This window comes from Chlorocebus sabaeus, chromosome 13, assembly GCF_047675955.1.
Source record: "Chlorocebus sabaeus isolate Y175 chromosome 13, mChlSab1.0.hap1, whole genome shotgun sequence".
In the NCBI taxonomy this organism is placed as follows: Eukaryota; Metazoa; Chordata; class Mammalia; order Primates; family Cercopithecidae; genus Chlorocebus; species Chlorocebus sabaeus.
In genome coordinates this window covers 4801429-4828865 of record NC_132916.1, presented here as the reverse complement: position 1 = coordinate 4828865, position 27437 = coordinate 4801429, and the positions used below count along the sequence as shown (strand labels likewise).

General features: G+C 43.7%; 2 protein-coding genes across 3 annotated transcripts in view; one reads left to right on the top strand and one right to left on the bottom strand.

The window, feature by feature from the left end:
* Positions 1-25525, bottom strand: part of LOC103240885 (putative transcriptional regulator encoded by LINC00473) — a 48756-nt gene extending 23231 nt beyond the window's left edge. For both annotated transcript variants that reach the window (XM_073022287.1, XM_073022286.1), the window contains exon 1: positions 24893-25525. The gene's annotated coding sequence lies outside the window, so the exon portion shown is untranslated. The remainder of the gene's footprint in view (positions 1-24892) is intronic.
* On the top strand, positions 24915-27010 carry LOC119625065 (putative uncharacterized protein FLJ36797). Its single transcript, XM_038000586.2, has one exon. The coding sequence runs from the start codon at positions 25400-25402 to the stop codon at positions 26207-26209; it is 810 nt and encodes a 269-aa protein (XP_037856514.1). The 5' UTR covers positions 24915-25399; the 3' UTR covers positions 26210-27010.
* Positions 27011-27437: the final 427 nt, after the last annotated feature.

The window sequence follows — 27437 nt, the reverse complement described above, 5'->3', positions numbered from 1 at the left end:
GGACATCAGTCAGGATTTAAGCTCCCAGATGGGCTGTAGTGACGTCATATCTAGGCCCAAATTAGCCAGTAGAGGCGAAAGATTAACTGTCCTCATTATTATCTTTATAAATTCTGGTTCATAAAACCAATGAGACACCCAGGCAGGAATGGCAGGACCATGATCACTCTCCTCAGGTGAATAAAGTCCATCTGCTTTTGGCCAGACCTCTGTACCCTCAACAGAGGCACAGGTTAATAATCAGCAGATTAACCCGTGGCTTGGGTGCCATACATTGAATCTGATTATTTTATGAGTTAACACATGAAGCAAGCATGCATACGTGAATGCACACACACACGTGCACAGTTGTAATTACTATGAGAACTAGCCAATCTTACAAAAACATCATCCATCCCTATTCGGGATGGAAATTTGTCATATGTTAAGACAGAACATATGACTAAAGTGTTGAATGAAGAATGCAACCTTTTTCATCCTTTGAAATAAAAATTTTTCAAGACATGAATCAAGATTTGTGTTAGATCCCCCCACACCCTAGTATGTATCACACACACATATATACACTGACACAAGAGAAGAACAAATATGTTCTTAATCTCCCATCCAGGGAAGCTCAAAATTTGTCTGTGAAACAAATCTGTCTTATTTACTAATGACTTACGTCTGATTAATGCTTCACAGTTTTCAAAACTTCTTCTCCAGCACTCTCTCACTGGATACTTACACAGGCCTAGTAGGTGCTGCTATCCTCATCTTTACAGGAGATGCGCTGATGTTTTAAAAAGTAGCGTGAGGCAAGTAGTTCCAGGAGGGAATGCCTGCCATGCGACCTAATAACCATGTGGCCTGCTACAGCTGTTTAGCATCTTTGGGTCAGAATTTCCTCATCTAAAATGGAAGGACAACATCACCCCAGCGGACTGTGGTGAGAGTTTTTCGGAAAGTACTCAGCATGTGTTTGAAAGTGGACAAGTTATTTTACTAATAAAGAAAGGGGCCCAGAGAGGGGGGTGACCGATGGAAGGCAGCAGCATAGGGGCAGCCACACCTGTCCTGAGAAAAGCCCCAGCTCCTTCCTCTCTTGGCCCCCACCATCTGTCTCCTTTTGCTGGAAGGTGGTACCCCCTGCTGGCATGTCCTACTTGACCACTCGGGCTGTGCTCCGTCTCCTCCTCTGAACTGTGGCCATCCCTCCTTGGGCCTCTGTCCTGGCTCAGGCCAGGCAGCCATCTCACCTGTTGAACTCTGACTTACGGCCCCTGGTCCACTAGACCTTATTGAGGTTGGAAGGAAGGAAGGGCAAGAATTCATCAGCCAAGGTGTCAGCAGCAACATAAAAGCTCTTTGGTTTCCTGGCAGGTGATACCCATGCAATCAAAAACAGTGATTCTTTGTTTAAAATCTACAGATGCAAAAGCTTCTCTCAGCTCTCATTATTTTCTCTCTTTTATTGCCAAGAAATTATTCATTTTAGCTATCCAGTCTCCCTATAAGATTTAACCCACTTCTTCATGATCAGCCTGAAGGCAACAGGGAGCAACTTGTCAAGGTTTACCCCAAATAACTTCTGCTCCCTTGTCCTCTCTAAGTCAAGCAGCTGCAGCTTGGCTCCTAACAAACCAGAAGAGGACTTAGACTCGGTCAACCATCAGCTCCTCATTTCACAGACACCAAAAGTGAGGTGTGGAGTGCTAAGGAACACTCAACTACTCTTTTATTGTTCATGGGACTTATTTTTTTTATCACTATAATTGTTTTTCTCTTATTCTCTTTTGTATCATTGCCAGATTTACCACAGTTTTTAAAATATGGAGATGAAATCTGGGCGTAATGGATCTGAAATAGTCATCAGTTTTTAAAAAGTGCCCAGCCAATTCTACTTAGGGATGCTAGTGGAATTTACCGTGAGATGAGTCATGATCTCTCTCATCATCATCATCAACAATGAAACACTCGGTATGTGCCAGCAACCATCCTAGGCACACGGGAATCAGACTTTATAAGTCCTGGTCCCTGTTATCCAGCAGTGCCCAATTTAGAAGGGGACGGCCATGTAAATATATAATTACTGGAGAGATGTGTACATGAAATAACAGCTAAAATATTCCTTAAACATTGTTTTTGCCCTCGGCACACAGATGGACCCACGTAATGATGAGAAAGGTGCATCAGGGACTATATAGATGGGAGTGAGACCCTGCGTGAGAAAATCAAGGAGCACTTTATAAAGAGGACACAACTGTGCTTGTTAAAGGAAGGGGAGAAGCTCAGCAGGCTGACAGGAGAAGGAAGGGTGCCAGGGGAGAGAGGCATGGAGCCTGCACTTGGGTGGGAGTGGCAAATGGCCAGGTGATGGGGTGGGGGCAAATAAAGAGGCCTTTGGCCAAACTTGACCCTGACGGCCATCCAGGGACCTTACAAGGGCACAATGCAGATGTGATATATTTTAGAAGAAGCAATATAGAGATTGTATTTTAAACATGTGAACCTACAGGGGGAAACTAGAGTTGTCCAAGTGAGAGATGGCGAGGACTGGAATTAAGGCAACAACAGCAGGGAAGAGGTAGGTGCTCCGAGGAGAGGGATGGCAAGGAGGTGGGATTTATGCAACTCTCCAGAAAAAGAGGAGACACGGGTGGGGCAGACACAAGGTGAACTGTGCTCTTGATGAGTCTGAGGTATAAATCGGGGGTAGGGGCAGGCATACAACAACAGGGCACTGAACTCGGGAATATGGAACTGAAGATAACTCTGGAGTGAAAAGCCCCGCAGTTCCGTCAAAATGAGGGCAAGACTGCATTCCAAAATAGATCCTAAGGTTTTCCTGGGATTTGATACCCTACATCATCACACTCCTGCCCTAATATTGGAATCCTTACCCTTGTGTTTCTTTGTCACTCAGCACACTTCTGGCCATTATGCTGCTTGGGAAATAAAAAATTTCATAGTGGCTTTGGGTTTATCCTTGCAACTAAAAAACTGTGTCTACATTTAGAAATGTCTGGGCCTACGCGAGTCTGAGTTTGATCATAAATACTAATACAGAGCCGTGTGCTGACTTTTCAATACTCTCCACAAGGGAATACGTAGCTGGGGCTCCGCCCGATAACAGCCGACAGCCCTGGAGACGGCCCAGGAGCTGCCTAGTAAACTGGAACGAGCCATGGTGGATGTTACAGAGGCTTCTGATCCTTTTGTGGGTTTTGGTCACAGCTACATAAAACTCTCAGCAAACTGTATTATCTGGGGTGAATTGTGAATCCTGTTCCATTGTATTTAATACATAGATTTAGGGGGAATCGTTGTCATCGGAAAACATCACTAAACATCCCCACACACATATTCCTTCAGATCAGAGAAATACAAAGTTGGGACTTCATCTTCCAAGGGATTGTAGTCTAACACATTTGAACTTTAATAATGCCTCCCCGAAAACCAAGTGGTTGAGGAAGCAGTGGGGATGTAGAGATGCAATGTCTACAGAAAGAGTGGGAAAGTGGCCTCGCCACAGGGCTCATAATGGAGCTTAGGAAAGTCAGGTCACTATGAGTTACTTTTACAGGCTGTAGACCCCTTGTTTCCTATGCTCTTCACAGAGAGAGCATTCAGATACGGAGGTGAGGCTTTTCCAGCCCAGTGTGAATTCACGTGACCCCCTGCTCACTTTTGCATTGCATTTTGCATACTGACCCTGTTTCTCACTGTAGCCTGCTGCATGTTCTTATGTCTGTGACCATTACTCGACTGTAGACCCTGGATGTGAGGGACAACACGCAGTGTTCCAGGCCTCACAGCCCAGCTCATGGAAGATGCTTAAAAAATAACTGGGTTGGAAGCCCACTTGCTTTTTCTGTCATTATTCAGTGAATATCGAGTCCACTGCTTTGCCACATGGACTCAAAAACAACTCTTTACAATTTAACAGACATCCATTGAGTCCTTGGTACAATTTTTGCAAAGACTTGTTCTCATGGCAAGATGCAAAGAGAATAAACAACCATTGTCCCTGGCCTCATGGTGCATGAATTAAGTAAAGGAGGTGAACCTTGTCCCTAAATAATAATGCATGTATTTGTTTCACTGTGGTTATTCATGTGTTTATATTCTGATTTTATGCCAAAAGAGATTTCAGGTAGCTTACAAAACTGCACACAATAAGTCAAGAGAAATTAAAATACAAAATAAATAGATGAAAAAATCTATACAAAGGAGAAAGAGGGAGGAAAAACAAGATGAAACTGGAAATGAGGGTAATACACTAAGTGGTTGCCATAAGACCCTCTAAATGTTTTAAAGAAGAGGCAGAAATTTGACTGTTAAGCCTTCTAGAAATGAGTGAGAAGAGGGAACTACAATTATCTGGGGTACCAAGTGCTTGCCGTATATGGATATGGAAGGGTACAACTGATTCCTAGAGATGCCCTGGGCTTTGATTCTCACCCCTATGCCTGTGTCAGACCCTGCAATATTTGAGACAAAGGGAATCTTGACTCTAAACAAATAAATACAAATTATTGGCCAGGCACAGTGGCTCACGCCTGTAATCTCAACACTTTGGGAGGCCGAGGCAGGCGGATCACCTGACGTCAGGAGTTCCAGACCAGCCTGGCCATCACGGTGAAACCCTGTCTCTACTAAAAATACAAACATTAGCCAGCTGTGGTGGTACATGCCTATAATCCCAGCTCCTTGGGAGGCTGACGCAAGAGAATCACTTGAAACTGGGAGGCAAAGGTTGCAGTGAGCCAAGACTGTGCCACAGCACTCCAGCCTGGGCAACAAGAGCACGACACTCAGTCTCATAAAAAGAATGATTTAACCGTCAGAAATCTTGAACACTATTGGTATCATTTTTCCCTAAACGATTGAAAAGCATTTCAAAAACAAATACTGTATAAGGAAAAGATGATTTGAATAAAGAAATAGCATCTGTACGTGAGAGATGCAGGACAGAAAATTGAGAAGTGTCTTGGGCATTTTCCTTGGGTAATACACATCTATCTTTTAATTCTTAGACATGGACTTCAGCTGTGCTTTTGAGAGAGCCCCGTGATTGCTCTACGAATATTTTCCCAGTTTCTAATCAACTTTCGTGAATTTATACACAGGAGACGTGATTCCCATGTTTTATTTGATGTGTAAACAGATGGGTAGCTGTTTTCACCACAAACTCTGCCTCCTCTTGGGTTTCACAATAGCACTCCCCAAAATTGCGCTCTGCTAACCTTCCTGTAAGACATCACACCTCTGTTAATGTTAAACATACACAGAGCAGCTCTGGTGTCAATGCTGAGCAGTGAAGCATCACACAGAAAGATGTCCAAGGTTAGGAGGCAATGCGGGTGAAAGACACTGATCGTCGTACAAAATACATAGAGAAGTGGCACAGAAAGACTGGTATTAGGTGAGTTGGTCGGTAGCAGTGCCCCTCCTCCATCAGGGAATGACAGAGACGCCTGCTCTTAGGAGAGTATTGGAGAAGCCAGGAGAAGATGACTCATCAAGAGGCATGATATTAGCGAGGAGTATTGTGCAGGATTCACCAGCGTGCCTACGCAAAAGTCAGGTTTAAATGAAACAAACGCAGGTCGTTGTATTTTACACAGTACTGACATCAAACCCATCAGACTGTGGTGGATGGTGTCACTCACGTTTGCTGTAACACAAGTAGCTCACCTTCGTGCCATTTTAAAACAACGTCACTGTGAAGCCACCACTGCCACCCACTGTCACAATGGGGGTCTCTTACCCACATGGGTTTCTAGAAAATGGGCCTAACATTTTCAACACGCTGATTTTCTTCTGACCAAGGAGGAACAAAATCAGACATGCAGCTCCAAAATGTTCACCCTGTGAGGTGTCATGAATCAGAGAGAGAGAGAGAGAAAGATTTCATGTGATTCTTTAAGTGACCTACCTTGACCAAGTGACATGGAAAACTTCAGTTGTGTCTAACTGGGGCTTCCTTGTAAACAAGGAACTTTAAAATGTTTTGAAGATGATTAATAGATCAAAAAGGAAAACACGTAAGATTATATTTATGAGCAAAAAAGACATGTGATAAATTTCTATCTCTAACATCTACTCTTGATTAAAAGGAAAACGATTAGTAAAGTCCTGAGGCAAAGACAGAGGAAGCAGAAGGCAGAGCCTGCAGGGCCCCACTGACCTCACTGCCGGCTTGAACCTGCATCCCGTGGTCAAAGTCTGGTGGTACCAGGTTTGCACTTAAGAATCGTCACCTTGATGAAACCTCCCTGTCTCTACCCAAAGTCAGCACTATGATGAGTGAAAAACAAAAGAAGCATTCCCATAAAGTCTTCATCGCTGTCCTCATTTAATGACATTCTGGACGCATTTGACAACGCCATCAAATGAGAAAGATATGAGGTATAACGTTTGGAAAAGGAAAGTAAAATTACCCTTCTGCAAATCATGTTATGAACAACTACCTGAGGTACCTGAGAAAATAATATGAAGAACAAATGTAAGTAACAGAAGTCTATAAGGTGGTGGAGTACAAATTAGCTTCCAAACTTTCTCTTCTTCCTCTTCCTCTTCTTCCTCTTCCCCCGACAAGATAAGCAGCTCTGCTAAGGATAGAGGATAGTGGTGGTGGCTTAGGTGTCACAGCCTGGATGGGGTGGGGACAGTGTCCTCACTGGGGAGAGGCTGGCAGCGGTTATGGGAGATTGGCTACACCCAGACAATTGTTCAAGTAAGACATAGCTGTAGCTATAGCTATGTAGGAGAAGAGAGTTACAAATACTAAAAAGGAGAAACCAGAAGTAGCCCAGTGGTACTGGCTGAAATGAAGGTGTTGATATGAATTCCTGGTTTCAAATATATTAGGTTGGCGCATAAGTAATTGTGGTGTTTGCCATTAATGACAAAAACTGCAATTACTTTTGCAGCAACCTAATAGATTAAATACAGACAAAAATACAGCTATAAATGCATTTGTATATGTATATATGTCTCACCTCTAAACAGAGAGAGATCAAGATAGAGATGTACACATCGAAAGACACGGAAACCTCCCTGAAGGAGCTCCCACTGCCCAAACCTGGGACAATTTAAGCTTCAAGATAAATTAAATAATGTGTTACAAACCACCGAATAAAATAGGAAACCATAAGTCCATACTCATGTAAATCAGCAAATGAAAAATTGAAGAAGTTTGGAGAAAAAGAAAATATTTATGTGATTTCAGAGTAGCTACTCCCAAATTCCTTCATAATGACAAAGGAAAATAGTGTAATTTTACAGTGGAGACTGTTGGAAGACACTACCTGAAGCAAGTGACCAAGTGGTCAAAGTAAACACCGTCAGTGATAGGACAAATGAACACAGCATCATTTTTAGGATATTATTTCCCCCAACAGGCATCACTTCGATCTAACCATGAGTATATACCAAAACAAACTCAAACCAAGAGACAATCTTTAAAATCATTTGCTCAAAATCTTCAAAAACACAAGTCATGGAAGTCCACAAAAGACCGAGAAGTTGCTCCAGACTGAAGGAAACCAAAGAGACAAATGCTATGTGTGGTTCTGGAACAGATCTTTTTGCTGTCGAAGATGTTATTAGAACAACTGACAAAACCTGTATGGGATGTGAAGATTAGATGATGGAGATGTATCATGATTAATTTCCTGATTTTGGTAGTTGTAAGGTGGTCAATGTAAGAGAATGTCTTGGTGTGTAGAAAATGCACACTAAATTATTTGGGGTAATGGTTCAGAAAAAAAAAAAGATTTCTACTGTACATGCAACTTTTCTATAAGTTTGAGATCATTTCAAAATTTAAATACCTGCTTTTAAAAATATCCATAACAGTTATCATATACAAAAAAAAAAAAAAACACTGTTTAAAAGATTAAATAGAAGAAATGACTCAATTTATAAGGTCAATGAAAAGGTAAACATAGCTAAAAATAAACTTAAAGGAAACGAGCCATGTCTATATGAAGAAAACTTTGAAACACTACTGAATTAAACAAAAGATTTATTTCTTATTATATATCTTTTTGTCTCTTGAATTTTTGCCAATTGCATTTATTTTTTATTTAAGAATAAATGAATAGAATTACAAGAACAGAAACAGTGCACTGGAGAAAGCATTATCAGAACATGAATTGGACCCCATTATTTTGATAATGAAAAAAATTTTTTCAGCCTGGCACAGTGTCTCATGCCTATAATCCCAGCACTTTGGGAGGCCGAGGCAGGTGGATTACCTGAGATCAGGAGTTGGAGACCAGTCTGGCCAACATGGCAAAGCCCTGTCTCTACTAAAATACAAAAATTAGCCGGGTGTAGTGGCAGACACCTGTAATCCCAACTACTCGGGAGGCTGAGGCAGGAGAATCTCTTAAACCTGGAAGGCAGAGGTTGCAGTGAGCCTAGATTGCACCATTGCACTCCAGCCTAGGCAACAAAGGGAGACAAAAAAAAAAAAAAAAAAAAAAAGAAATTTTCAATTTGCTTTTTGAACCTAGTAGAAGTTGCTAGAAAGAAATCGCTGTTAAATTTTTTTTTAAATGGCACAGAAATGAATTCTGATTGTTAAATACGTGATTGAACGTGATGGTGACCCCGCAATGACTCTTGAGCGCCTCATGCTGGAAGTTCGAGGTCATCCATGATTCAAATCAGTCAAGCTTAGGAGAAACGATTCACTCTCTTCCAGAAACCTCTGCAGCACACTGGATGACCTCACTTAAGGGCTCATGCCACACATTCTTACCTTCCTATAAGACTGAAATTCCTTCAGGGCTGGAAAAATAAACTCATGCCCATCACCCATAGCCGCTCTCCGGGTCTTTGCACACAGGAAACGTGTGACTGTGTGACTGTACGACTGTACATTTCATTTTCATTTCTTTCTCTCTCGTTCCAAACTCAGGACCAGACTGCCAACAGTGCCTTGCCAATTAAGAACCAAGTTTTACGTATGTATTTTACTGAAGATGGGAGAAAAAGAGGCAAAACAATAGTAATTGACTGCTTCTGATTTTTAAAAAGAGAACAGAAAAGTTTAAATCTTCAGGTCTGGGATTGGAAGCAGTATGGCAAACCACAGCCATTCCAGACACTTCCAAAGATAACTTGGCATTAATTTTGAAAACTGGCATTTTGGCAGCCACAGAGCTTTTATTTATTTATTTTATTATTTTTACCTCTGTACCTATCAAATCTAGACCACCCAGATTTCACTCTTGAAGGGGAAAATAAAGAACTGTATGTGCCCATGGCGTTGACTGGGGCTTAACTTGAAACCTGGTAAAGTATAGAATAAGGAGTGACACCTGACACAGTAGCAATCACGTCATAAATAACAGAGGCTGCAGTCCAGCCTCCTGGGGTGTGAGGGGGTGAAAGTAAAGGTACACTCTGTAACAAAGGAAGCCTGAAAGAACCTCACTTAAAGAAAATACATAATTACTCCCCAAGCACATTGGAATAAGAATTGAGAATTAGGTGTGAAAAGTTTTAAGAGTATAAAAATGATTTTAAAAAGGAGAGTGCACCTTTCACTCTATGGTAGAAGGTGGGGAACATTCTGTTCTGTTGGCCGGGATGGAGCTACTGGGAAGTGAGAACTCCCTGTACCAGCAGGGCGGCCGCCTGCGCAGGTGGACAGGGATTCTGCCCCTGGGTGCTCCACACTCTCTCTGCCGGCCAGGGTCACCCAGTATGACTCTCTTGTCTTCCTCTCCTCTCACCCCACCTTGCCAGGTGGTATGACCTATGACTGAGATGTGTCCCGGTCTCTGTCACGAAAAAAAATTATTTGCAAAACACCTACTCTACTTGTTCCTTGAAGAATGACTGAGACGAAGACTTGGTTGAGCCCTTAAAATGTGTTCAATCCAGCCGGGGAGCCAAGGCACACAAAAGCAGCTCTAGACGATGTCAGCCAGCAGGGACAGTGCTGACATGAGGCTCTAGTGGCACTAAGGCTCGGAGGCTCGGGTGCTGAGATGGGGGTGCGTGCCCCTTCAGTGAACAAAGGCAGCTGAGAGCCCTTTAAGGGATAACCTTTCATCCAAAGCGACTGACTTCAATGAATTAAATAATTTGTTATTTTTTGCCAAGAGGCCAGAACAATTATGGCATTGGTGCTCTATTTATTGTGACCAAGATACCTGTAAAATATGGTCTCGGCCAGGGATTTTATTACTGCTTTCACTCACAATAAAAAATGTATTTGACAAGAGTACCAAATACACACAGACACACACAAGTCCCTGCACAACACCAGCTCATTCTCCGCTCCCCGCCATTCCCACACTCTCTCCTTCTCTCTTCTCCTCTTCCCCTCACCCTCTCCCTCCCCTTTCCTTCCATTCCATTCAACTGCTTAAAAATATAGTTAGGACTCACTAAAAATAAAAATTGATTTCAAGGCTCACAAATAGGTTGCTATCCATAATTCAAAAAACACTGGTTGAGCCCAATCCAAAATGTGATGGAGGCCCGGCATGGTAGGTTCATGCCTGTAATCCCAGCATTTTAGGAGGCTGAGGCTGGCAGATTACATGAGGTCAGGAGTTCAAGACCAGCCTGACCAACATGGGAAACTCTGTCTCTACTAAAAATGTAAAAATTAGCCAGGCGTGGTGGCAGATGCCTATAATCCCAGCTACTTGGGAGGTTGAGGCAGGAGAATCACTTGAACCCTGGAGGTGGAGGTTGCAGTGAGCCAAGACTGCATCATTACACTCCAGCCTGGGTAAAAAGAATGAAATTCCACCTCAAAAATAAATAAATAAATTAAGTGATGGAATTGGGGTCTCTTAGGATCCCTGCATATGTTTTGTGAGTGAAAGATGAAAGGAAGTTTTATTGAAGTTAGATGAAATTGACTAAGGAATGTATTACATTAACAAAAGCTTAAAAATCTTTGTTATGAAAAAAAAAATTCTGAAGAAAGACTCAGTCGTTCCTGGCAGTCTGAAGACGCCTGTGATCTGCTGAAGAGGCCCCAGGGAAAAGGGAGACAGATGAGAAGCACCGCAGCGTGGGCGCCAGACTGGCCCATCCCAAACAAGGGGTGAGGTCAGGACTTCACAGGAATGCCCAGACAGATGTGAAATGGCTATACGGCAGCAGTGTTCATTTATGAATATAGTAACGTGGCTTTGCATGTAAGGTTTTTTTATTCCTTTATCACAATTCGTCTTCTTCGATACTTGGACAATTTCTTTCTTCAATAACATGCAGAATTTCTTAACAGAACTAAAGCATTTTGCATAAAAACTTGCCACCTTGTGCACCAGTCATCGTCTGACGCAAGATAGTTTATATATATATATATATATATGCAAGATAGATGCTTATATTTTCTATCATCTACAAAGTACCACTCGAATCAATCCATTAAGTTATTAAATACCTTTTAAGTAATGCTAAAAATATCAATTACAAGTTTGAAATTGCCTTCTCATACTGTATACTGATATCACTAGTAGTTAGAGGGGAGCTTCTTATCAATGCACATATGTAGAGTTCTATTTCTTTACATCTTTCCTCCCTTTCATCCATACATTTTTCACAAGTGGGAACTTTCACAAATGTATGTCTCTATTCCATCAGAAAATGGTCATGGGCCTTCTACACAAATAATGACTCCAACAACTGCAAGAATGTGCATGAAACACATCTCTTCTCTAGAATTCTTCAGGCTAATGGGAGAAGGAGGGATCTAAAAATGATTGGAACAATCCTCACGCACCAGGTGGTATAGTAAGTGCCTGGCACACCACCCGGAGCCCTGGAGTCCTGGAGGAAAACAAACCCGTCTGCCCCTTGTGGAAACGGCCAAGCTTCCTGGAGAAGGTAGAAATTCACAAGGGTCTCCAAGGAGGCTTAAGGTCTACACAAAGAGATACTGAGTGGAGAATGGGAGATCTGGAAGAGAAGACATCATAAGCAATAATTAAAAGTAAGTATCAATTTTGCTGAATGATAAAGAGTGCGGAACCAGATGGATATAAGATATTAAGACTTTACCAGTTCATAGAGCATTGCACATCTATTTTACATCTCATTGGTACCTTCTCTGGGACCACAGTATGCCAGATTCTATTGCTGAAGGAGAATACTCGTACTAAATTTTACTAGACAAGAAAAGAAACATCTGCAAGTTCTCTAGAGCCAGAAAGGACAGCAATGGTGCCACCTTTACTCAGTGAGAGGGACCTGGCAGGAGGAACAGAGGACAGAGGGTGACCGTCGTGCCTGTCTGCAGAGTCTTGTCTTGCACTTTCTTCTAGGAACACACCTGCCCTATCTATAGAAACGAGAGTGTCTGCCTTTGGGATATTTTGGCTGGGTTAACTGGGACAAGGTATTCTTTCCTGGTTGCGCAGGGATTGTGAGGTGTGACCTTGAGCTGCCCTTCATCTCATTGTCTGGGAGAACAATGGAGGAAGGAGAAGGAGCCCAGGTCCAGACCCTGGAGGTGGCTGCTTTCTGTACCCTCCTCTGCTGTGGCCTCTCCCCAGGACTTGCTGATATACCGCCTTTCACTTAAGTTTATTCTCTTTGCCTGTTGCCACTTGCAACTGAGACTGACTGAGAACCGGGAGGTATTCAGGCTATCTGGAGAGCTCCTCTGAAAGTCCCCCTTAGCCTTTTTCTATAAAGCATTTGATTTATCCTAAGTCAAGGGAAAAGTTCCATTAAAAAGACAATTTATTCCAGGTGCAGTGACTCATGCCTGTAATCCCAGCATTTTGGCAGACAGAAGGGGGCGATTACTTGGGCTCAAGAGTTCGAGACTAGCCCGGGCAACAGAGCGAGACCTCATCTCTACTAAAACCTTTTTTTTAAAAAGGGGAACGCAATCATTCAGTCACACATTCATTCAATAAAAAGTTTAAGAGGACTTAATATTTGCCAGGCTTTAGTCGAAGTGCTAGAGGTACACACGAAGAAAACACAAAGAAGTTTCCATCTTTAATGAGAATATATTCTCGTGGGAAGAGGCAGACACTAAAAGTAAGCAAAATAAGAAATTATCAGATGGCACTTTGTTCTATGAGTTAACCAAAATGCCCTCACTATGACCAGCAAGCCTATGCCTGTTCTTGAGACACCGTGTGTACAGCACTCAACTTAGTGGATACTTGGCACATTTTTGATGTCTAGAATAGAATGGAACAGAAATATCTGGTGGTGGGGGCATAGGATAACCCTCATCAATTTTCCTTTTTCAGTTCAAAGTCTAACTTGTTTTTTTAACAACATCGCATGTGGGTAGAGCTGTTTCCAGCACCTCTCTTAGATTTAATGAAACCTTGTAATTGACAACATTTCACTTCCATGTTGTAATTCTTTTGCATTGTATTTTAGACAATCAAATAATGATGATCTTAGAAATCTGAAATCAGAGACTGAACAACGAAAATGGGAGTAAGTAGGCAAATAAACAGCCTGCTATTAAGCATAGAGGGGTATGGATAAAATTAGCATGCTGTCAGTTAGTTATAGATTTTTCTTGTATGCCATGACAAATTCATATTCTCCATATACATTTTGACATTCATAATGAAGCTAAAAAAGACTCCTTTTAAGTTACTGCTATGTAGATATGTTAATTATTATTATGATCATGTAAGATAACAGCTGATGTTGACTCAGCCCCAGTGATTTTAGGCTGAATCACTAAAATCTGTTGGGCCCTGAGTAAAACCAGGCCTCTGACCATCTTTGTAATCTTTACCTAAATCTCAAGCCACAGGTGATACCACATTGAAAACAGGAGACTGGGCTGTGACTACAATCAAAATGTTCCAATTCACTTCAAGTTAAGAAAAAAATGGCTTCAATATAGCTCAAAGCCAAGAGTTTGCTAGCCCTTGGGGTAGGGTGATTTGCCTTGAATCACAACATATTCCTACCTGGAGACACCAGAGCCTTTGCTACTGTTTCGAAGAGTATTCCAGAACCTGAGTCTTCCTGGACTGGCCCGACTCTGGCTACCACTTCACACTCGCTCACTCTGGTTTATGCCATCAAAGCCCATATGTGAAACTCAGACCCTTCATGGGGTTTTCATTTACAAAGCCTCTCTGAATCGCTGAAGAATTTGGTAAACTTGACAGAGCACTGGACTCACACAGAGAGTCACGTCTTCCACCACACACCACAGCAGCTCACAATAACTGACAGCTGTTCCTGGGCTCTGCAGTCCTCCCCAGCCACCCTGTAGCAGGGCCCTCCTCGGGCTGTGCACCACACCGTCCTCCTGTCCCCATCTTCCCCACAGGCTCTCCTGGAGCAGCCAAACCCTGTGCCTCAGAAGCCCTGGAATTGCACCCTCTGCTGTCAGCACACATCGAAGCATTGTCCCAGACAGATAGTTCCCTTGGTGAGAGATAGGCTGGAGCCAAATGTGAAGATAACTGAAAGTTCTCTATCTTGTTACAGAACCTGTTACTTAAAAATTAGATTCATTATTCTGTGGCAAGAGGGTGACATAAAGTTACACTTGTCCCTTTCTACTTCGTAGTTAGTCCAGGCCAGCCCCAAATAAGACCAGCAAGTGGATGTCATTAGGCCACATTGATGCAGAAAAATAAAGAAGATTGGAAATCAAAAATCACAATAGCAAGAAAAAACAGTTTGGGAAAGACAGCAGATTCCTTGTCTTCTTGAGTTGAACTTACAGAGTTTCCTAGGCAGAGATTCCTCAATCTGGTAAGCTTTTCTCAGAGGTAAACTAATCCATACTACCAGCAAACTGTACCTCAGGATGGTATAACTTGGTGATGGTCCATCTCTCTTCTTAATACAGTCTCCTTCAGAGTCCTCAATCAAGCACAATACACTACTTAAATGAACAAGCACCAAATTCAACATCCACAGTAGAGAAGCCTAATTATATTTGTGAGTCAAAATTAAGTATAGACTTCTATTATGGATAAAATCTAGTTCATTTATCAAGATTCTATATCTGGATTTTCAGAGTTCCCATGAAAGCATCTGAATTTTTTATGAATATAAGGTTTGTGATATTCAGATGTATTTGTAGAAAATCAACACCTTCATTGAGGAGCTCCAATGACTAATAAAGAACATTAAACAAATTACTAAAATAAAAAGTGATCTACAGGGTATGTGCCTCAGATAAATGAGGGTCTATGTCCACTAAAGGCATGTATAAAAATGTTGCATAGCAGTTTTATTTGGAGTAGCTCCAAAGTTGAAACTACTCAAATATCCATCAATAGTAGAAAAAACAAGTAAATTATGGAATGGTGATAGAACAGAATATTACTTAGCACTTAAAAAGAGTAACCTACTGCAACAATGAAGCTGAATCCCATAGATTGAAGTTTGAAGACAAGAACCCAGACAAAGATGTGCTTTTCCATTTCTACAGAAGAGTCCGAGAGCAGGCAAACGAATTGATGACAGAGGTCAGAAGGGTGAACAATGGTTACCTGTGGGAAGGGACCTGATGAGGCAAAGGGCACAGGAAGCCTTCTGGAATGCTGGAAATGGCTTACATCTTGGTGTTTATTTATGTTAAAATCCATTGAGTTCTTCCTGTAAAATTCACCTAACCTGTTTAGCTCAGAAAGTGCCTTATCTGAAATCATTACGCCTCAATGAAAAAGAAAAATATTGGCGTGTAAATAAAATCCAAATTTATATAATTATGAATTGATATTAAATTAAGGATTTTAGTTGTCAACATTTTGCACCTTTGAGCAGACATTTTGCCATGGCGTCAGGGAAGAATAATCAGAGTTTATTACTATTTCTCTTTACAGTGGAGAAGTCTGGCAGAGATTTTCTTAACCAAGCGATCAAACTTAATGTCACCAAGATAGGACCTGCTGATGTCAAGTGCTTTCTAATGGGATGCATCGAGAATGGCATGGTGCCATCTAAGTGGTATCTTTGTCCAAAATATTTAACTTGAGTCTAATCACTAAGAAGCATCATATGAATCCAAATTTGGGATTTCTGAAAGATAAGTGGCCTAGATGCTTCAAAAATGTCAATGTCATGGAGTTTTTCTAGATTAAAAAAAAAATGACAATTCAACGTCATGCATGATTCCCGACTGGATTCTGGATTGAGAAACTATCCAGGCTATTATTGGGGACATTTGAATATGTGCTCCCACTAGATAATAACGTTATATTAATGTTAAGCATTCTCAGTATGGATGTTGAATTGTGGTCATGTTCAGGGATGTCTTGCCCTCAGAAAATAAATTTAAAGTATTTAGCTTATCAAAATGTTTATAAATGATTCTGAAGACTTCAGCCAATAATAATAATAATTATGCATGCGAGAGAAGAATAAGAAAGGGAGGAGGAGAAAAAGAAAATGTAGCAAAATGTTTGTGATGGGTATTCCATGGGCATGAGATGGATCTCCCACCCAAAATTTCATTCAGATGTCAACTCTGATGACACACGTACCAAGAGGACATAAAACAGTTTATCACTCACAGAGTGAGGCTTTCTACACAGAGGAGGGCTGGCTCCCAGTGTGTCTGAAAATGGCTTGAAAGCAGGGATACAGGCTTGGGGCCTGCTGTGGTTGGGAGCCGGAGCTGAGTAAGGGTTCTTGTTCATTGGCCAAGGCTTGTGTGGGCTGAACTCCCCATTAGCACCAAGGGAAGGAGCACGTGGGCTTTCTCCCCAGCTGGCCCAGGTATGAGGCAGAAGGGGAAGGGGAACATGTTTCTACTTCTCTCTTACCCATTCATCCCAGGTATTAGCACCTTAAAATTATGTCCTAAGGAAAAATGCTTTTACAAATATGTGCTGCTGTGGCATGTTTAATCTCAGAGCAGATTTTCTTTCATGAATAAAAAACTTTCACAGCTCAATATAAATATTTCTTCTTATCTATAATCATTTACAAGTAGAAATGTTATAGTTTCTATTAAATAAGATACGTGTTAATTCAAGTTGCCTCAGTTACAAAAGCATTCACGATTTCACTCAACAAGAAATGCTGGCATACCCATTAGGTGCCAGGCACACTGGAAGGGGCAGGGATGAAACAGGGGACAAGGCAGAGGTTATCAGCTCCCACATGGTATAAATGTCACAGTTAAGACACCACCACTCCCACTCTTTGAGAGCCAACATTCTGACTGACAAATTTAAGAATCTCTAAATATATAAAATGTACAAAAGTCACAACAACCAGAGTTACCATTGTGGTTATCTGAGAATTCAAGAGTAAGACTTACTCTTGAATAAAATAATACACATTTTAAAATAACAGAATTAATTCTCTGTTATTACTTAAATTCCCTCAATGTTTATTCTGCGGCAAAATCACAAACCTGCGCCTATGTGTTGTTGCTGAGATGGATGTAATGCAACACCGCTCATGCCAACACCCACCTTAAGCAGAGAGCAGGGGAAGAAGAAAAGCTGTCTCATAAATCCTAAAATCCATCCTAGGCGTAATCACCCTATATCTGGGACTTTCTACATTTCAAATAGTCTGTTGACTATTTCACTGTTTTGAGAAATATATTTCACTGTTTTGAGAAATATGCTTATATTTACCAAATATCCCAATTTGGGATTTTCAAAATATAGTGTCTGTACTCATGACAGATCAAACTGCGTAAGAAATTTATGGCAGGTATCGGCAAATAGCCTTCGATGGAATTCAAATGGTTATCATCTCTGTGACTCAACTTCCATATCCAGGAATTTACCAACATATAAATGTATACATGTGTTCAAAAAGTACTGTGTGGTTGCTTATGAAAACTTTATTTATTTATAAAAGCAAGAGACTAGTATTTTGAATGTCATTCAGTAGGGTTTAGTTAAATCAATTATGGCACGTTGTACCATGGAATATTATACAGGCAACAAAGGTAGTTTTATATATGCTGATACATTTCCAAGACACAGGTAAGTGGATAAAGCAAAGTATAAGGAGAACAGTTTAACAGGATACTTGTGTCTCTCTATGAAAGGAATGTTACGTATATCATCCTGTGTGTGCTCAGGAAATTTCTGGTTGGCTACATAAGAACCAGGGTCATATAGGTGACATTTGGGGTTGGAGGAAGACTTACTGTACCTCTTCCCATGACCACTGACTATTGTTTCCATGTGTGGATAATATATATGCATGTATCTATATGATATATGCAATATATCATATCAAGATAATGGTCATTGTGATTGCTACCTTGTATTCCTCAAGGAATGAAAGACAAAGTCAAAGAGCTCTTAAGAATTTCATGTCACAGTTGAGCAGTTCTTTTTATTAAAAGTGCTCCTCCTGCTAACAGGTGAAGATAATTTCTGCTTACCTGAGAAACACGTATTCCATCTGTATTATTTAAGCTAGCCATAGAAGTGACAGGAGGCAGCACTGTTACATAACTTTCACCTCTGTTTATTTGCAATTCTGTTTTCCCCTGGAGGGGAGGGCCAGGTGCATGTTTGTTGGGGAGCAAGTGTTGGCAAACAGGAATATAAATGTCGGTAAATATAGGCCATTTACAACATAAAGAAGAGTCCCTGCTGTACTCTAGATCAAAAGGTGCTCTACATTATTGTGCTGTGATGCTCAGAGCTTCTGCCAGTTCTAAAAAGAGAGTATCCTCCCAGCTAGTGGCTTCTCAAAGAATCCAGGTTTTAGGTAACTTCCTCTCCCCACTCTTTCAGATTAATAACTACCCCTCATTTGGTTCCTTTGTGAGTTATCATTTAGATTGGAGTCCAGTTATGGTTTAAGCCCATTTATTTCCAAAGTCATAATCAAAGTCACAGAAACTGGATCACCAAGACCATTCAATTCAACCTGAGGGGAGGAGAAAGGCACATAGTGGTGACTTTGTCTTTCAGATGTTGGTCATTTTCTTTACCGCTTGAATCAAAAAGGCAGGGGCATGTCCAAAGATAAGAGAGGACTGAGGCCTCTATTCCATTCTGCAGCCTTCATTCTTGAGCTCCATTTCTCCTCGAAGTCACCTCTTCCACCTCCTTTGGCCCCCTGGATGGTAGTGGCCTTTCTGGTTTGAAGCCAAAGAAACTAATACAAGAACTTTAACAAATGTCGAAACAATAACCGCCTTTGCCATCAAACTTCTGTAAAAATGCATGCTTGTATGACTGCTTGTCTTTAACATTGATTTCCTCTTCCAAGGGTCATGCCCATTTTTTAATATCAATGATGTAAATCTTTGAGAGATATTTTTGTGAGCTATTTTAGAATTAGGCAATCTGAACAATTAATCAGAAACATTAATCTATTGGAAAGATCAATCCAGCTGATGGTAGGGGGTTAGGTAGATGTAGGTCAATTAACAACATACACATTCACTTTTAACTAGTTTTAGAGGCATAAAATTGATGCTACTTCTCATACCCAGTTTCAGGTTCTCCCAACACTAACTACCCATTAATAACACAAGAAAGCTACAAAATCCGGGTGTTATTGTAATATCAGAGAGGTAGAGGTATGTGGTTATTGAAAACCATATGTTCACTCAGTCACTGATTTATCTGACCACATAATAGCTACCCATATTTCACTATGGCTCAAGAAATTCAAGGAATGCATGAGTTGGTCATGCCCAAATGTCCCCTAGATTCATTCAGTCACAGAGGCTCCCCTTTGGGTGGCTTTAAACCCTACCAAGGCAAGAACCCAGAAAACTGGGCTGGGGAGGATCTTAACCAATTTCATCCAAAACAGAAACTACTTGCTTTTAAAACAGTCATGAGATTAATTTAATGTAAGAATATACCACTTAAGTTAAGTAATTTCCTAACTTAAAACCATCTTGAAAGACATGGAGTTTAAAACTAGAAGATGAAGCAAGATAGTGACAGTGGGGAGAGGGGAGAATAGAGATAGATTTCAGAGAACCTACAGGTACTAAGAGAACAGGTTTCTAACTACAGCGTAACTGGTAAAATAGAGTTAGTATTACTTCTTCAGTGTATAGTAACTAATAAGATATCTTGTGATTAAACCAAACTCTTTAAGTAAATACTAATTATTTGAAAAGAGACTAATATAAAAAGAATGTGAAGAAAATGAAAAAATTTTTGAAGTACTTTCTTATTAGTTATAAGATCAATAAATACAATTATTCAAGGTTTTCATCAAAGACTCTTCCCATATAGCTTTCCACATGTCCATTCAGTTATAGTTAACCAAACACTGTAACACACTCTTATGTCCAAGTTCAAAGCAATTAAGAAAAGAAGAAACAAAACAAAACAAAAATTATCATTGGCATGGTCCATTTGCACACCAATTTTCTTTAAGTTACAAAGGAAAAATGTTTACAAGTTTAACATTTTATGCTAATATCTTCCATCAGTATAGACCACACACATGTTGGACACGGAGCCAGCCAGCTGCTGCCTACAAGAGGAAAATATCCTAATCACAATTTTACAGACACACACACACGTGCACATGTCAAATAACTTCAGTGGACATCCAAAGAAACATTCAGTCTAAGCTAGGATAATGTACTTCATCTTCCCTTTTACCTAGTTAAATTAAGCAGGCTGGATCTATTCAGGTCAGGGAGGAAACCAAAACCATCTGAGTGTGTACACAATGACCCATTTACCATCCTATGTTCATCAGTTTAAGGAATCTTCTAAAGAGAAACTATTAACAATACAGGGGCCACACAGCACAATGGCCAGGAAGTATCAGCACAGGATCTGAAAGGAGCACTTAGCAGCTGTGGCTGGAGACCACGTGCACTCTGGCATGGACTGGTGGTAGGGAAGGACGTGAACAGGACCGAAGGGCTTTAGTTCTCACGTTCAAAGTTCCCACCACACTCCTCTCTAGGCAGCCTATACACCTATCAGCTATTTAAAACTTCAAGTCAAACCAACCTGCCAACAGGCCATCTTAAAATCATTGACCACCACTGAAACTTAATTTCCAGTTGCCTTCATTTCATACACGCTATGAATATACTCTCAATGGTTGAAATGAGCAAACACGTAAACCTTCCAAGTTGTTGGAACTTAAAAGATAACCCTCTGAGGTTCCATCCAGGTCAGCAACACCAACATATATACTTTTCTCTGTTTTGCAGTATGTGTACAGTCAAATTTGGCTTAGAGGCCCAAAGGGGTAAAAACCAACAGCACTGAGTTTGAGAGGCAGAGAAAATGTAGTATCTTAATCATGGGTACGCGGTTATGTGTCATGAGCAGCTGTCACTCAAACACTGCCAGCTACCTGGCCTCCCGGTTTCCCATCGTGAAAGCGTGCACAGCCGTGTATTCATATAGCCGTATACCACAGACATCCACCAGAAATGCACAGATGTGCTCCCGCCACTGCAGGCATGGGCCATGGTTGCCATTTCCCAAAGAAATATATTCCCAACACCATAGTGGTGGAGCGTTCACCCCTCAATGGTTTCTACAGTTACATATTCTCAGACAATCATCAAGTAGCAGTTTTAGTTGCCAAATACAAAGGATGCAATAAAATCTTTAGACATTTTTATGCTAAAAAAAATTGTACAATAAATCATTTTGAAATTAGGATCATCTCTGAGTACTATGGATACAGGTATTTACTGTTGACTCTTCTAATTTACAAAATATTCTCTGTAGACTCGTATTACCTGGGGAATGTGGGAATGACTTGCTACTGGTAGTATAGACTTCCATAGCATAGATTTTTTAAAATCCTAATACCAAATATTTCCACCAAAAAGATGAAAAATGTTTGCTGAAACACAATTCTTATTTCTTTTCATAGCCGGCAGTCATACATTTATTAATTTTTAAAATAGCATTAAAATATTAAGGTTGTTATTTACCACAATAATGGTTTCAGTTCCCATAGACTTGGTTTGCTATTAACCAAAAGGAAAGGCTATGCGCCATTTACAGAGCGACCCGAGGTCAAAACTAAATGCTGCATATGGAGCTGACGAATTTGCCAGACACTCATGGTGATATTGAATTATTTCCCCCAAAGATGGAAAAATACCAACCATACAAATAAAGTCACCTGCAACACCTTGAATTTCTTACCAAATGCCATTTTTTTTCAGTAAAAGTAACTTAAGAAATGCCCTAGCTTTGCTCTAAAATCATAACTGAGCAGAGAAAGTCAAAGCCTGCAGTTACTGAAATACCCCTTTTGAGTTAAGCGGTGGGATTCTTCTCAACTCCTTTCAGTGTCACCAAAATGCACTTTCCGGGCATGACCGGAACCCGTCCTTTGTTTGGAAACGGACGCAAACCATGCCGAAGGTTCCCAGTGCACACAAAGACTCATGTTTTCCGGGGGAAAGGACTTCTGTGACTTGGTGTTTCTTGTGACGTCAAAGGAGAAGAGCCATTGCCTCCATTTTGGAGACAGGAGCCCAAGCCCATCTCTCTGGATGTTCTGCCCAGCTCGGCCCCTGCCACAACCGAAGCCACAGGGCTGGGCTGCAGGAAGGAATCAGTCACACAAACAACCCCTCTACCTAGCTGCCTACCTATCCAGATTCAGATTCTCCCCCAACATGCCTGTTCACCTAATTTTCCACAGCTTAGCCAACAACAAAACATCTCCATCTGGTTCATTTTTCCTTTGCATTTTAACTGCAGCCCGGAAAAAGCCTGGCTAGTTCATTGGGGCCTACTTTAAACCAAATCCAGAAAGCTTTAAGGGAAATAAAAGGTGTCTGCCTGGGTTTCTTTTATGTGGAAATCAGATACCCAAGGATCACTTGTGTTTCCATAGGAAATTTTCCATCTTCAGTTTTTCATTGGTGTTATTCTAGGCAAAGAAGTACCCAACTGCTTTCACCACCACGTCTCTCCTTGAAATCACAGCACATCACCCCATTTGCTTCAAAAACCTCACCTCCAACTTCAGGAGGAGGCACAGGGCCCTGCCTGTGCAGGGAATGAAGATTTCACATGACGCAGCCCTAAGCATCCCTGGACTGGAGAAGCATGGAAGAAGTAAACGTCCCTCCCTGCTGTCCCTCATCAGCAACGAGCTTGAGGGGGATCTCACCGGCACCCCTGCCCTTCGGACCCAGGTGTTCTGCACACAGACATTCATGTAGGCCCTCCATCCCCAGTACAGTGTGTCCACACCAATGCACATGACAGCCAGGCAGGCATGAGGGAAAATAGTCAGCTGTCCCCAATCAATACCTGTTGGCCTCTTCCCTTCCCACCCCACCCTCACTTCTTCCCCACACAGCTTCACGTCCACGCAGATCTGGGTCTCCAGCATTATCTAATCAGCTCACTCCCACCCCACTCCCCGTATCCTGAGGAAACACGTAAAACCCCATCTGTGGGGGAGAAGTCTACTCAAGTTGTCTTGCTATAGGGAGCTCTGATGAAGTGTGGCGAGGGCATTCCTGCGGAGGGATCTCAACTCCCAAACGTCTTCCTGCATGTGCTCCTGTTCCTTTTTCTCCTCCCCCTCCCCGCCCCCTACCTTGCTCCTCGCTGCTGTCCCCAAACCAGGCAGTGGGTTCCTCCTCTGGGAGCTGGGGTTCTCCGCCACCTCCTCCACCCTCGAGGGCTTTGCGTTTCTTCGACATCTCTGCCCAGGGCTGGGGATTTGGGGGTTTTCTTTCCCCACCCCCTGGCCCTCCCCCCTCGGAGAGGAGAGTGAAGGTGGGGTTAGATGGAGGGGAGGGGGTTAGGTGCAGAGGAAGGGGTGGGGAGAAGAGCCCAGAGAGGGAGATGGAAGAGATTGCTGCTTCAGGAGGGGAAGGAACTTGGGGTGGCAGGAAAGGCAGAGGGGCAGGGACTCAGTGCAGAAATCCTACAATCCGGTCCATCAGTGTAGCCCTACGTCTAGGAGACTGTTTGCTGGTGTTGCGCCTCTCTCTCTCTCTCTCTCTCTCTCTCTCTCTCTCTCTCTCTCTGCCTCTCCCTCTCCCTCTCTCTGTCTCTCTCTCCTCTCTCTCTCCTTCCTCCTTCCTCCTTCCTCCTTTTCCTTCAACTGGAAGGGTGAGCCGAGAGGGGAGGAGAGATCAAACCAGAGATGAGAGGCTCCTTGGGTGCCTCAGCGGATTTCTTCCCCATTTGGAGGGGCGATGGGGTGGGTGCTGTGAGGACTCCTGGCCCTGTCTAGCTATGAAGGAGTGGTGTCTTCTGGCTGGGCTTGGCTTGGGGGGAGGAGGGGCAGGACAGTGTTTGCAGTGTTTGGGGAGGATGCGATTTCAATGGGTTGCAAGGAAAATTGGGTGAGATGAAGAAAATAAAATGCTGCAGAATGCAATCTAGTGATGCTTTCAGGTGCTGGGGACTCCGGACCCCCTCCTCCCCTATGACATCATAGGATCTTTTGCAAAAGAGACTGGGGAAGGTGGGGGGAGAGAAGAGAGTGGCGGCAGAGGGAAGGATCAAAAGCGCAGGGGGTCCTGTCCCCACTGAGAACTGGAGAAGGGCGGCCGGCTGTGGAGGAAGGAAGTTGCAGTGCACCATCCCTTCTCCAGGCCGCCTCGGGTGGCACCTGCGGGTCTGGCGCGGCAGCCGCTGCGGTTTGCAGCTGGCGCGCAGCCCTCGCTGGGAACTTGGAGCTCTCAAACTCCTCGGATCAAGCGTTAGCCCCGAGGCTGTCAGTCGGCGCTGGGGCGGGCTGCAGTCTCTCTCCCCTCCTCTGCAAACCCTTGAGTCTTCCGGCTTTATAAACTCCCTTTCTTCTTTCTCGAGTTCACTCATCACCCTTTCCCCCAAACAGTCACGTCCACAAACACAACCCACCACACACACGCACACGTTTTCTTATTGCTAAGAAGGGTGGAGGGAAAGGACAGGAAGTTTTTTTAAGTACACACACACACACACACAAAGATTGGGACTAAGTTTTTCTGGACTCTCAAGGGTTAAATAATAGGTAAAAGGAACTGTCAACTTACCCGCCAAAGTATGCTGACGCGTATATCTGCTTTCCGCTTCATTTCGAGTTCATAAATTTAAAAAGAAAGAGAGAAAGAAAAACAACAAAAAAAGGCAAGGCTCCGGGAGCACAGTGGGTCCAGGGTTCCATGGAGAACTGCGCAAAGCAAGTTGCCAAGAAAGCCCGCCGGCCAAGTTCGGGACCTGTCCATGCTCGCGCGCTCCGCTCAGCAGGCAGATTCCAAAGGCTTGGGGCACTCTGGGGTGCGCGCCGATCTTCTCGCAAAAGGCGAGTGTGTGGGGTTCCTCCTTCCCTCCTTTCCATCTGGGGGTCTCGGGGAAAGTTGCACCCAGTGCCTTGGGCGCCCATGAAGACCAGTCCATCTCAGCTCAAGCTCCCAGCAGCAGCAACTTCGGACTCAGACCTCTCTCTCTAGAACATGAGTGCTCATGTGTGCGTGCGTGTGTCTGTGTGTGTGTGTGTGTGTGTGTGTGTGTCCGCGTGCACTTGACATTTGGGGGTGCATATGCTCTCAAGAACGACTCTCCCGGCTGCCCAGAACTTAGAGAGTTTCCCTTTAAGCCGGAGATGCTGCTCGGACACCCCCCCGCGTCCAACAGGAGGCGATGACGTCTGTAGCCTCGTTGCCAGAACGGTCCCCAGGCTGCCGCTGCCGTTCATTGACAGGAGCGGGCGCTCGGACGTCAGCAGCCGGACCTTTGGCAAGGCTGCTCCCGCGGAGACGGTTCCCACCCCCGCACCTGCCAGCCCGCCCCCCCGGGGGGGTGGTCACGAAATCAAAGCCTCCAGAGGAGGGGGCCGGGCCGGGGAGGTGCTGGGACTGGGGGAGGGGGTGACTCGCATCTGCCCTCTTTGTCCTGGAGCACCGGAGTATGTAAATAGTGCAGTCTCCAGCCAGACTCCCTCCCACTATTGCACGCCCCCGCAGTACCCCTCATCCGACCCCCGCCCCTTGTCACTACGCGTCGGGCTCGCTCTGCTAGGAGGGAGGCTGGGGTGCGGGGAAGCAGGGAGCGCAAACAGACATTGGTTCTCTTTCCTCTTCCCATTCATAGATTTCGGTTGGAGTCCTAGGGCCGCCGCGCCTGGAGTCGCAATGAATGGATGGATGCCCGCGCGCTGGGACCACCAGGTCCGCAGAGACGTCGCCGGCGCTAGGGGCGCTCCTCCCGCCTGGGGACAGGCGCCCTCGCCTCGGCGCAGTTGGGGGGGACCCCAAACTACCCTTAAGAGGCCAAAGGCCTGCTTTCCCCCTTCTCCCCAACACACACCAGGGTTATTTTCTGTCCCTGAGAAGTTGGGACGCAAAACGTAGGAAACTGCGATCAGTCTCCGCACCATGAAGAGGTCCAGATAGGGACCGAGGCCAGGGCCATCCCGCAGCACGGAGGGTAGCAACAGAGAGGGGAGCGCCCACGTGGCGCAACGCGGTGGCTGAAGCCAAGCCTGTAGCCTCTCCCTGAGCACCGCTGGCGGCCCAGGACCGCGCGCTCTCCCTTCCTGAGCACCCAGCGATGCACTGCGCAGGGAAGGAGGGCACGGCGGGAGGGTGCGTGCAGGGGACTGCTGCGCGGATTCCCCACCCGAACCCGGCTCGCGGGGAATCCGTGGGCTTGCACTCGCCAGAAAGAGCTGCTGCAGGAGCGGCAGAATGGTAAGGCCCGTTCCCAATCCTGGGTGGGAGGAACTTAAAGGACTGAGTTCTGAGGCACCAGGCACAGGGCGCAGCTTCATAAATGCACCCAAAAGCTTCCATGGACTGACGGCACAGATGTGGCTGAAGTGAACCTAAGGACGTTTGCTACCCCAAGACCTGGGCTTCAGGCCAGGTGACAACGGACGCCTAGGAGTGTGGTGACACCTGCGCAGAGCCCCTGGTGGTTCAACCTGTCCGAGAAGGTTGCAAGAAGATGCCACTGTCTTAGCTTTCTCCCCTAGTGCTCATACCCCAGAAAAGGTCACTGGGGCACTAGATCCCAACCCCTTGTGCCATGAGAGGGAAGCCGGCACAACTGCATTGGCACTCCCCCCTAAATTGTCTCCTGGGTCCTTCCCATTACACACACACACATAATGTCATTTCCCTATGGAAAAATAAATCAGAACTTTCTCGACTCTCCACCTTCTCCCTCCATCTCCACCCAGGTTCTCTGTTTCCCTTCACAGCAGACTGCAGCTGTCTAGACGGTGGCTCTGGTCTCTCTCCTCTCTCTGGGTCTTGAATCGTTCCAGAACACTTTCTTAAGAGTTCTACTTCTGCTGCCTGCAATATCTCACTTTTACGGAGGTCACCGTTCAACCCAAAACTCTGTATCCAAGAGTCCATTCTTAGACATCTAAGATGACTGAGCCACTGCAGTGGACAGAATTCCTCATTCCCGCCTCCTTAGAACACAGCCTTCACTCGGCTTTCCAGACGCTCCACTCTGCAAATTTGTGTCCCACCTTTCTGGACATTCCCTCTTAGCCACATTTGCTGAACTCCTCATCTCCCACTGTCTTCATGTTGCAGTGTCCCAAGGCTCATCCGTGGACCTTTTATT